Raw genomic sequence first — 12,908 nt, 5'->3', positions numbered from 1 at the left:
GACTGGAAAGACTATGGGCATTGAATTATTCAAAACATGGCAGGCGAAGGAGTGATATGTGGGGAGGATGTGATCATAGAAATGAGTGAGACTTGATATGTCTTGTTATCTCATTTGATTTACCTGTTAGAACTCTTCCAAATATTAGAGGAAAGAAATCAATATCAATTTTCACCTGTCACGTTCCACACTTCAATGATTAATGAATGTCAAATTTGACCACAGTTTTCTGTACCACCTGCTCTGAAATAATATTTCTGGGCCTTTATTAAAAATGTAAAATTTTCATTGAATTTCCAAATATGATTCTGCAGTGGCTAATTCAGCTTGTTTTATTAGTAAGCAAGTTCTGATGAGTAATACTAATTTAATAAGCCTGCATGTGAGGTTAAAGTGTCAACTATTCCTGCCGAAGGTGATGAGATATGACTGTGATGTGGTGATAGGGCACTCGCCTTCCTGAACGAACCCTGCGAGCACAGTTCTTGGGAGAAACCAGTACTGCATACAGTAGCAAATCTGCTATCATTTTGCATGTCTCCTGTAGCAGTGGAAGGCACACACGTACAGACATGATCATGGGTGAAAAAACACACATGCGCACATTAGAGGCTTACATTAATTTCTGAATATAGTTCTCCGGAAAGAAAAGGTTTTACTGATGATTTGTATTTTTATAGTTTATTGTTTTATCCATACTAAAACACTTCATGAAATCACTTCCTGTTTTGTTGTCCATGGAATCCTTTCAATTTTGAGATGCTAAATATAAATCGAAATAATGATTATAGTCCTTGGCCATGAAAGACTAAGTTACAGAGAACCCAGTGACTGGAGGTCAGAGCTGCCACGGAATTATTCTCTGCTCCAGAGACCATCAGAATATCACTGTGTACCCACTTAAGGATAGAATGCTGCTATTGAGAAACGAGCTCTCTTTTATTTCTACTAAAAGGAGAGAACAGTAGGGGACCTTGGCTGCACGAGTGTATGAGACTTTCTCTGTTTTGTACAATAAGCCAAAAACAATACATGAAATAGCCTCACGCCTTTTGTCTTTTGTACCCAGCTCCTTCCCGTATTGCTCCTGATCAATTACACTTAAATCAACAAGAGTTGCTTGAACATTTTGACAGTTATGTTCCCCATACCCTGAAGCATTTTTAAAGGGTTACTGAGATAAAGCTATTTCAAAAATACTCCCTCCAAATTTTTTCAGGGTGGCATCAATGAAAGTAACTTAGAGGAAAAAAACTTGAGTTCCTGGCCTACCACTCTAAGGCCAGGCAAGCATAAACCTTCATAGCAAAACCTAAGTTTGCTCCCAGTTGAGAATTTGGTTGCCACGGTCTTATATAAAAAGTATATGGAGACTTTAAGCCCTTTCCAAAGAGTGAATACAGTTCATCATTCGTAAGAGATGATGAAAGTTACAATTTTGTTGAATAGGTGGTATATTACATATAATATACATATGTATTTTTAATATATATATATATATATAATATATATATAAAGTTACTATTCAGAGTCCTAAAACGTGGATTTTTCTTACTTACCAAGAATGAACAGTAACTTGATCTCTAAACAATAAAGCACCTGGTCATAACAGAATCATAACAAATATTTGATATCAGAATGAACTCACTGTTCAGGTGTAAAGAGGGAATAGCTTCAGTTTTCCTCTTTCGTGCACCCCATTATTGCATCCTGGACAGAGGGGATTTTCTTGATTTTAATCTAAAGGAGAAATGGTCACTTTTGTTGAGATGGAAATTGACAACCTCAGTAGGCAGGGGCACTGTTTTTATTTGGCCGAATTCATGTTTCTAGTGATAATTCAAGGTGTAATAGGGTTTTCTCAGCCACTCCAAAATCTGAAAATGATAAGCATCTCACCAGAGTTTCAGGATGGCCCATTACCTATTCTGTGGAAAGGATATTCAAAATACCATGCTTCATCAATGTCTTCTTTGACTTATTAATGAATGGACAACTACTGAGTTAAGACAGTGTCTTATCCTTGCTTCAAAAAAATAAAAACAAAAAACCCCCACAAACACAAAAAAACTGTTAACAATGAAAACTCATTTGCCAGGCCTTAGTATGGCCTGACTTGGAAATTTAGTTTCAGAGACTTTTGTGAACATACCAAGGAAAGAGGACCTAGGTGTATCTTATTCCCACAGGCCGCCAATAAATATTTGCTTAACGGACAAAAAATTAATATATAGTATAGGAGAGAACCTGACAGATGCTTAACATTATTGAGTGATAGCAATGCCCAAACTCATCTGTGATCAAACACTATGAAAGTATCCTCCTAAGGATAAACTTATTACAAATAAGAAGTGAAAATTCAATTATGCAGATACTTTCAGTGTCAGCTCTGATATGCAAAAAGCATGGAAGTTGTCACTGTATCTTGTCCTTACAAGATAATGCTGTACAAAATGAAAATCAGTGACTTTTCTCAGACGTGATTAATAAAACATGTAACTATGAAAGAATTTTCAAACGGTAATTATGTATGTGTCTATAGGTGTCTCTGAAAAATCTGTGTCAAAGAAAACTGAGGCTATCAGTATAAACTTATTTAACTTCTATCTCTTCTTACCTTTATTTCCTCCCAAACTTACCAGTATCCATCCAGCTCGAAGGATACAAGTGATTTTTATATACTGTGCAAGGTTTTTTTTCTTATTCATATGTCCATGTTTCCCCAATTCTCTAAATTATTATCTACATCTTCAGGATCTCCTTTATCAGTTCCTTCATCTCAACATATAAAATATATTTCCTTCTCATTCTAAAAGATTCTTTTTTGCTAATTATTTTCTCTTTTCATCCAAACTCCTTGAGAGTAGCCTATTCCCACTGTCCTCACGAGCCCCGCCTGGCCCCGACAGGCAGCCCTACACCCTCAGTTTATTGCCATCTGGCTTTTTGTCCACTTCACTGAACTGCTCTAAGGTCACTGGGGACCTAACTGCCCAAATCCAATGGACACTCACATTCTCTGAAGGATGACACTGTCATCTACTTCCTCCTTCTTGAAACTCTATCACCTCTCTCCTTCCCAGAGTTCTTTCTCTGCTTATTACTTAAACGTTGTCAGTACTCACAATTTTCTGAAATCTCATCCATTTTCATGATTTTAATGACTGCTGATATGTGCTGAGGACATGCAAATTTTTATCTTTCCATGTCTTCACGTGCATGTCCAGTTATCTACCAGTTTGTCTTTTGAATTCTACAGGTGCTTTAAAATTCTACATGTCCAGAACTAAAGTCTTTTCCCCACTTCAGTTCTTTATCCCCTATTTCCAAACTCAATACCACCACCCAACCTTAGTCACACAGATGGGGGTTGAGCCTCCGCCTCCTACTTCTTCCTTACTTCCCAAGGTCAAGTCTTGCTGGTAATTTCCTAAATACAATTAGAACTTATTTCCTCCCTTCATCTATACCTTATTTCAGACCCCTTTCTTCTTGCTATTACCTGGTCTAGAAGTTACGAAATTGCTGTTTGGTGGAACCAGTTGTTAGACATTCTATTAAAAAAGGACTCTAGGGTCAAATAGCTTTGAGGATGGCTGTGTACCATACGCCTGCTGTGACGATCCAGAATGAACATTAGCCTACAGCAGCCCCGAGAATCTGTACAGTAAATAAACCTGGTTAACTTTCCTTAAGCCAGGTTCTCCCTTCTTCCGGCCTATAAACCTTTCAGTAGGGACAGGAGAGGAGGTGGCAGCGTGAAAATCCCACTTGAAAATATAAAGCACTGCTCCTCAGAAGAGTGGGGAATAATTACCCCCAGGCTTCTTCAGATTCCTCATCCATACTGACGTCAGTGGTCTAAAATGCCACCTGAACTTGTCCTTTCCATTCTTAGCTATTTTCTGAGGAAACCAGCTCCACGCACATGGATGGTTAAGACCTGCTCTCCTCCTCCTCGCTGCCTCCTTTAGGGGCACTTGCCGCTGCCTGGGGACACTGCACGGATCCTCCAGAGCCTGCGCCTGTGGCTCTGTAACACACCCTTCGCACACTCATGGCTCTGGACTTCCGCTGTCCACTCTGCCTTGAGTATCCTTGCCTTTCACTGGCTGACTCACCAGTTTCTCACGAGTCCTTTAAGACTTAGCTTAGGGACTGCCTCTTTCGATGACTTTTCTTTGCCTCACAGCTCCCCCTCTTCTTCCACAAACACTGACTAAACGCCCTGAATATGCCCGTCACAGCATGTCACGTGCAGGATGAGACATCTGCTGTGCGTGTTCCCCTCTCACTCCACTGCTAAAGGGCCAACACTACATCTTGCTCATTGTTTCACTCCTCTAACACTCAACCCATGACTAATGAACTAACTAGTACTGTGGTAGCCCTCTTAGTAACAATCAGGCAGGACCTTCTACAGGAAATCTGACACTCCGGCTTTTCTCTGATCTCACCTTTCACTCTGATTGAACTAAAGACTTATCTGTACATGTTTTACCAGGGAGACATAATTTAATCCAGAGACGTGTCATCACATACTCTTACATACTCTGCCATTTAAAAATTCTGCTCACGATGGGGGAAGGAGACAGCTGTGCTTTCTGACATCCCCACTGTTTTTGCACTTCCAGTGGTCACTGGCTTCTCTCTCAGTGCCTTCCTTAAACCCTTCTTAACAAGGAAACAGGATAACAAAGTAATTAAGAGCCTGGCTACAGCCTATGTGTGAACAGAAACATAACCAAGGACATAGAGAATAGACTGGTGGTTGCCAAGGAGGAGGGTGTGGGAGAGGGTTGGATTGGGAGTTTGGGATTAGCAGATGCAAACTGGTGTATATACAGGTTGGATAAACAAAAAGGTCCTACATGGGACTTCCCTGGTGGCACAGTGGTTAAGAATACGCCTGCCAATGCAGGGGACATGGGTTCAAGCCCTGGTCCGGGAAGATCCCACATGCCAGAGAGCAACTAAGCTGGATGTCACAACTACTGAAGTCCAGGCACCTAGAGCCCGTGCTCTGCAACAAGAGAAGCCACAATGAGAAGCATGTGCACCTCAACTAGAGGAAGCCTGCGTGCAGCAACAAAGGCCAAACACAGCCAAAAATAAATAAATACATACATACATACATTTATTTTTAAAAAGTGCATGTATTTAAAAAAACCCCAAAAAGGTCCTACTGTAGAGCACAGGGAACTATATTCTATATCCTGTGATAAACCGTAATGGAAAAGAATATGGAAAAGAATGTACATAAATGTGTAACTGAGTCACTTTCCTGTACAGCAGTAATTAACACAACACTGTAATTCAAGTGTATGTCAATAAAAAATAAAATTTAAAAAAATTGCCAGAAAAATAGTCACATAAGGGGAACTTCCCTAGTGGTCCAGTGGTTAAGACTTTGCCTTCCAATGGAGGGGGTGAGGGTTCAATCCCTGGTCAGGGAGCTAAGATCCCACATGCCTTGAGGCCAGAAAAACAAAATATAAAACAGAAGCAATACTGTAACAAATGCAATAAACACTTTAAAAATGGTTGACATCAGAAAAAATCTTTAAAGAAAAAATTCACATAAATCAGAAACAAATGAAAGATAATAAAGTCCATACATTAAAAAAAAAAAAAAGAGCATGTGTTCGGGTCACATTGCAACTTCCCACTTACTTATAGCTGTGTAATTCTGGGCAACTCACATAATGTCTCCTCAGACTGTTCATCTATAAAATGGGGATGGTAAGAGTTCCCTACCTCAGAGCGTTGCTGTAATCCATAAACACGGTTAAGTGCCTTGGTAAATGTTTGAGGCTCTCTGGTTATTATGAATTAAAATATGTCAATGGCTTCTGGCCGTGTGATTTATAATAGTTTGATGTTTAACCAAATGGTAAAACTATTCCATTTATTATTCCCATCTCTTTTTAACCCTTAGCCTGCTTTGTTGTTTATGTTTTCTCCCACCACAGAGTGCTAGTTCCAGGAGAGTAAAGGCTTTATTTTGTTCACTGCTGAAAGCAACAGCACCCAGAAAAGTACTGTACATATGAAGCCCTCAGTAAACACTAGCTGAATGAATGGTGCAAAGTGTTACAAGGAAAAGTACACCAAAACTTTCATTATAATAAAAAAGTATAGATAAAAAAATCTTTCTCTAATGGCTTCCAGTCAAGTAACTGAAAACACCATATGCTATAATAAAAACATAAGTAATTTATTAAAAGTTGAAGGCAAAAACATAATTTTAAAAGATTTAGACCTATGTTAGGCGTGATAGAGTATGGATGCTTTCTTGAAATTCACAATCAGATCCAAGAGTATCACTTTCAGACTGTTCTAGTAGACTGAGTTTACTTTTAGTTGTCTTTGATGAAACAGGCACTATTCTACTCTCTTTCTTAACAGAAATGTGTTTTTTCGAAGACTCACTTTTAATTGGTTTATTAACCAAAGAATTATTTTGCCCAATTCCTTTGCTTTTCTGCTTTACAGGTGAGTCAGAGCAGGAATGCAGGTCCTTCCCAGGTTGTTTCTTAGCAGAGTATTTTTTGGTATATTCACCTGCTTTGCTCATTTTCTCTGAAGAAGACCTGCTATTTCTAGATAATTCCTCTTCTTTTCTTTGACTTCCAGTTCCAGAAATGACGTCTGCTGAAGGAGAACATGTTCTAGCAATGAAATATTCAAAAGACTCCTGCCACTGCTCTGTGACTGGGACCCCCAGGTTGTCTTTGGAAGTTTCTAAGGCCTCCTGAGTAGACGCTGGGACACGGAAGGAGTCGAGAGGCAAAGGAATCCTAGCATCACCTGTAATTTTCAGAAAGTGGAGGGGAAGACAAAAGACAAAAATTCAGTGATGAACAAAGCCAACCATTAAAAAGTAGAGTTCAAAACTTCAATGTTACTCTGTAATCTTATTATTAACACAGTCAATTGATTAATCAGAAGATTTCAGAGCCAGTATTTTTTGTAATTATATCTACCCAAGTGATTCTCAGCTTAACCTAGCTATATCCAAGGCTATGTCCGCTACGTTTTCAGACTTTGGTGATTGGGGTAGTTATTACCCATTTCCTTTCCCTCACTAAAAATAAAACCCTATTCTGTAAGATAATTAATTTCTTTTCTATCCTCCAGGCACATGTAAACCGTATACAGTTTGTGACCAGACTGTGTTCTCAAGCTGTCAGTTCCCAAGACCACTCTGAGATTGGTTGATGGGGGCTCCAAGTAAGGCTAGAGGAAAAGCTGACAGGTTTTCCCCTCCCATTCCCATAACCAGGTGATTCACTCTAATATGTTACCTATTAGCTATGTCTGGATTACTTATTTTAAAAATTATATCAGTATGTGTACCTTCATTAGTGTTCCTTCATTGTAAGCTGACTGCATACAAATAGAAACGTAGATAAAATATGAACAGAATAGACATTTATACAATTTAAAATCTGGAATATTTTCTCTAATGTCTTCTTTCTTCATTAAGGATAGTTTGCTTTAACTCATAAATTTTCTAAAGAACTTCCAGTCTCCTTATTTACAAAAGTACAGTATCATGAAATGGGCACACATTTACTAATCTCAGATTTGGAAAGGATTCCAGAGTCTTCTAGCTCCCGAGCATGTGAACTATTAGAGACTGATCATTATTGTTTTCTCCCTGACTTGGTCATTTCCTTTTTGCTAATCACTCTTAGAATCATTAAGTGCTGTTCTGTCCATTTACTTGGATATTTTGCATTTGTTATGGGGCACCCTGTTTTGATTCTGATTTTCCTTCTTCAAGTGCCTTCTTTTCTTCTTTAGGTGGACTACTAACAGTAGAATTCATCTGGGGACGACCTAGTAAATGAAAATCTGACTGATCTATACCAGCCATTGTGGCCAACTGCCCAAGCCTAGACGAGAGGAGGAAAGGAGAAAAGACAAAGGTTATTATAATCACAGAAGAGCAGTTTAGATTTCCCCAGACCTACAATCATGAAATACTTCTAAAATCTTTTTTTTTTTTTTTGCGGTACGCGGGCCTCTTACTCCTGTGGCCTCTCCCGTTGCGGAGCGCAGGCTCAGCGGCCATGGCTCACGGGCCCAGCTGCTCTGCGCCATGCGGGATCCTCCCAGACCGGGGCATGAACCCGTATCCCCTGCATCAGCAGGCGGACTCTCAACCACTCCGCCACCAGGGAAGCCCTACTTCTAAAATCTTAAAAGCCAACATCCTACTCCAGACTACAAGCCTCTCTCTCCCCCAAATCCTCAGCCCTTTCCAGATTCATCCTCTAGGAGACATCCCACTGTCTCACTAGCAGCTTCAATATGTACCATGCACCCTGTGCACTGCCTGTCACACCTCCATTCCCACACTTCTTTACCACCTTTCCTCCAGTTTCCAAGAATGTGTTTGTTCCTTCCTTCCCAACACCAACACCAATTCATTCACTGACAAAACACCACTCCATCAACTATCAATCTCCACTTCCCTCTTTCAGCAAAATTGCTCCCGGTTGAGAACCACTGACCTATATCTCCCCTGCAGATTAATAATCATTTTTATGTCTAAGGCAAAGATAACTTTAATTCAAACTTATCAAACAAGCAAAATAAGTGAAAGATAGGAAAATTCTTATGCATTCCCGAATATTTTCAATGAAAACTGCCTTTAATTTAGTCTTTACAAAACAACTATACCTACTAATTACTCTGTCTACAGGTTACTCTTTTATAATGGGCTCCCCACTCTACCAAAGCAGGCTTCCCTATTTGCATTTCTTAAAAAATTTAATTCCTCATTTTAAAACGTCAACTATATTACCTATAATAACACTAAATTTGGCTAAATATAGCCACGTAAGTGATGAAAATTGCTCCAGTTCCTCAGCAAACTACCATTATAGTCGCAAAGAGAAGAATGCCATGAAGAGAAATGAACTAACCCAGCATCTTTAAGGAGAACCAGGAAAGCATGGAACTTCTGAAAAGAATTCTCAGTGCTGCCCAAAACACCTTCATCATCCAGGATCATGCTTGTCAATGAGTGGGCATGAAGGGCTTCAGACAAAGAGAAAGTTGTGTTTCTTAACTGGGCATTTTCATGTTCCAGCTATACAAGAAGACTGAAAACGTCTGACATGATTTTTTCTCATTGTCATCAAAAGTAGTCTTGCCTTGGGCTTCCCTGGTGGCGCAGTGGTTGCGAGTCCGCCTGCCGATGCAGGGGACACGGGTTCGTGCCCCAGTCCGGGAAGATCCCACATGCTGCGTAGCGGCTGGGCCCGTGAGCCATGGCCGCTGAGCCTGTGCGTCCGGAGCCTGTGCTCCGCAACGGGAGAGGCCACAACAGTGAGAGGCTCACATACCGCAAAAAAAAAACCCAAAAAACAAAAAACAAACAAACAAACAAAAAGTAGTCTTGCCTAGTTTCAAGGAACAAAACTAAAACACTCAAAATGTAATTAATTTATAATTAATGTAACCCTCCGCCAGTAAAGACAGAGACCATATCACATAATAACCAAAACCCACAGGCACCCAACAAAGTTTCCTATATAACACTTAGGTGGTATATAAATAAACCAAAGTTACCGTTTTATTAATGATCTTTCACAAAAGATCACATTTCTAACTGGTTCAATTCATAATGGAGCCTCATTCCACATTAGAAAATTACCTGCTTTAAGTTTCCCTTAAATTAGAAAGTGAATTATAGAATCTGATTTGAACAAAACATATTACAACTCTGCTGAATGTTAAGAATTAACTTTAGTGAGCAAAATATCTAATGCTTACGTTTAAAAGTCCTAAACTGTACCCAACCCAATTTATTAACTGTCCAATCACCACTGTTTTCTTTGGCTTCTGGAAAATATTCACCCCGTGCACTCCTCCCCTTCCGCTCATCATCTATGCACTTAAAACCCCTTGTAAGCTCAGCTCTCGTATTTCTCAGAAAGGCCGTTAATGTTCATGATGCCCCTTTCGCCTTACATGAGCAGGTGCTCAACATTTATTGAGTGAGTGTCTGCCAATCCAATGGATGCACTTTCAAAAATTCCTCCCTACACTCACCCTGTGATAAATTATATTTAGATAGAACTTTTTAGATTATGCCCTGCTTTCATGCACATTACCTAATGTAATTCTCATAGTATATATTTTTATCTTTCATTGCATTCTTAGAAGTTTTCCGATATCTTAAATTTATTTAAATGATTCACTTTCCTAATTCACTGCCAGGAGAGTCTCATCATGTCTTTTATGTTACTGTATATACAATATATGCACAGAAAGTGCCTTCTTGAATCAAAGAATCATGAACAGGAAATAAGCTAATGTCATATAAAAGCACACACACACACACACACACACATATACACAAAACCAGATTTTCACATCTTTAAAAACATGCTTTCTGGAATATAGATCATATGATCACTAAATACCAGTAAATGCAAAAGTCCATATGATACAACCAATTTGCAACATATTACAGTTTTAAAGCTTACAAAATATGTGTATATGGCTTAAAATCAAATCAAAATAAAACCAAAACACTCTCAAAAGCAGATGAAACGTGTTTACCTCACTGACTCGTCTATCAGCCTTCAGTCTTATTACTCTTTCCTCCTTTAACTGCTTTAGGCACTCCTCCAGGGTTTCCTAAGCAAACAGTCAATATTATAAGTAATTCATAGTATAATATCCAAAAGCCTTTCCAGCTATTGGTCTCATCAGGGTTTAGGGGCAGAGCCAGAAGTGAACTCAGGTTTTAGTCTGCTACTGGTAATATCATACCATGCCAGTGAAATGAATGATCAAAATCTATCAAATTGGCAAAGATTTATTTAAATTCCACTCTTTCCAACATAAATCTGTGGCAGCCCACCATAAAAGGCATATGCATATAACATAGTAAGTCAGAAATAAGAAGTTACGACCAAGAAAGAAAAATTCTATTTTTATTTGTGGGTCTCTTTATAGCAGGAAGTCCTATTAACGAACCTGCTTAGCATACCTGAATTGCATAATTGCAGATTCAAAAGCATGTTTTAAAAAAGTAATCACTTTTAAAGCAATTTACAGTCAAGCACTGTTCCTGGAGTTCCCTGGGTATTAAATAATCGAATCATCAAAACCCTAAGAGGGGGCTTCCCTACTGGCACAGTGGTTAAGAATCTGCCTGCCAGTGCAGGGGACACGGGTTCGAGCCCTAGTCCAGGAAGAACCCACATGCCGCAGAGCAACTAAGCCTGTGTGTCACGACTACTGAGCCTACGCTCTAGAACCCACGTGCCACAACTACTGAAGCCTGCGCGCCTAGAGCCTGTGCTCCGCAATAAGAGAAGCCACCGCACCGCAACGAAGAGTAGCCCCCCGCTCGACGCAACTGGAGAAAGCCCGCGAGCAGCAACGAAGACCCAATGCAGCCAAAAATAAATTTATAAAACAAAAAACCCTATGAGGAAAGAACGATCACTAACTCCATGTTATTTTACAGATGAGGGACACAGAGGCAGAGAAGTCGAGTAAGCAGAGCAGCACAGCCAAGGTCACACCACGAAGTAGCAGAGCCACACGGTGGACTCAGGAAGCTGGCTGCCATTCCTGCTCATGGAGGTGGTAGTCTTCCCTTCACCAAGGTCACTGAAATAAAACGAACACTGATTAACTATCTTAGGAGTTTTAGGAACGAAGACACTTCGGTCCTTGAAGTGGGGACACTGCTTGCAATAGGCAGAATTCTGACAGAGCCCCCAAGATTACCACTTACTGAAGTACACAAACCTTCCACTTATCCAATCAAACTCTAAATGTAGGTGCTGTAGTGAAGGGATTTTGCACATGGAATTAAGGTTCAAAATCAGTTGATCTTTTAAGATAGGGAGATTATTTTAGGTGGATGTGGCCTACTCAGGCACCCCATGAAAAGGACCTGAACTCTTCCTGAATTGAAGTACAAAAGGGACAAGAGGGAGACTCTCCATTGCTGGCTCTGAAGAAGTCCAATGCTGCGGCAGGGAAGGCAAGCGAGAGGCCTCTAGGAGCTGAAACTCTCCCCCGACTGACAGCCAGCAAGGAAATGGGGACCTCTGTCCTGCAACTGCAGAATCTGAATTATGCCAACAAGCCAGAAGAAGCCTGTAGGCATTCTTTCCCAGAGCCTCTGGACGCTAACACAGCCAGACTGACATCTTGATTTCAGCTCTGTGGCCCACACAAACTATGGTGAACATCCAACGTTTGGGGCTCAATATCTTACACTTAAATTTCACGTGCTTTAACACTCTCAGGAGGGAACCCACATGTTCCCATGTGTATCTGAGCAGGAAGCCCAGTCACACTGTGCCTGGACTTCTGACCTACAGAACTCTGAGCTAGTCAAATAGGTATTGTTTTCAGTCAGTAAGAGTGTAGTAAAAGAATTAATATTCTAGTCAACCTCCAGGTTCGTGAACAAAATAAATGATTGCCATTGTTTTAAGCCACTGTTTTGGGGTGGTTTCTTATGCAGTGATAAACAATCATAATACCTATACTTATGAAAACAGTAAGGTATATTTATACATGTTAACTGCTTTGAACAATCACTTAAAGAATGAGGAACTCTATTACCTGCCATCATTGGGAGAGGAGCTGGTGTCACTTTCTGGAGAGTAGCTTTTGGTACCTAACAACAATCCTACATCAGGAGTTTACCCTAAGGAAATCAAAGATGTGGGCAAAGATTTATCTACCAACATGATGTCATAAGATTGTTTATAACCAAACCCTAGAAGAAAGCTAAGAGCCTCCGAATTGGGACTGGTTTAAATAAAAACAGCTCATCGTCTGAAGGAATGCGCTATGAAGCCACTAAGAATGACAAGAGGTCTCAACCAGAGTTCATGAATGGGCTTCAGGAGTGCTAC

At 40.0% G+C, this 12,908-nt stretch overlaps 1 protein-coding gene across 1 annotated transcript; it reads right to left on the bottom strand.

The window, feature by feature from the left end:
* Window positions 1–5,198: 5,198 nt before the first annotated feature.
* Window positions 5,199–9,025, bottom strand: LOC309811222 (centrosomal protein of 78 kDa-like; the record flags this gene model as incomplete). The annotated part of the gene is made up of 3 exons (XM_082633810.1): window positions 5,199–6,810; window positions 7,759–7,901; window positions 8,937–9,025. 3 exons carry the CDS (start codon window positions 9,023–9,025, stop codon window positions 6,263–6,265), a joined length of 780 nt encoding a protein of 259 aa, XP_082489936.1. The 3' UTR covers window positions 5,199–6,262.
* Window positions 9,026–12,908: the final 3,883 nt, after the last annotated feature.

The sequence above is a fragment of the Mesoplodon mirus genome (assembly GCF_964341445.2).
Source record: "Mesoplodon mirus genome assembly, chromosome: 10".
Taxonomy (NCBI): Eukaryota; Metazoa; Chordata; class Mammalia; order Artiodactyla; family Ziphiidae; genus Mesoplodon; species Mesoplodon mirus.
Note: the sequence above shows the minus strand (reverse complement) of the source record. Positions and strands in the feature narration are given on the sequence as shown.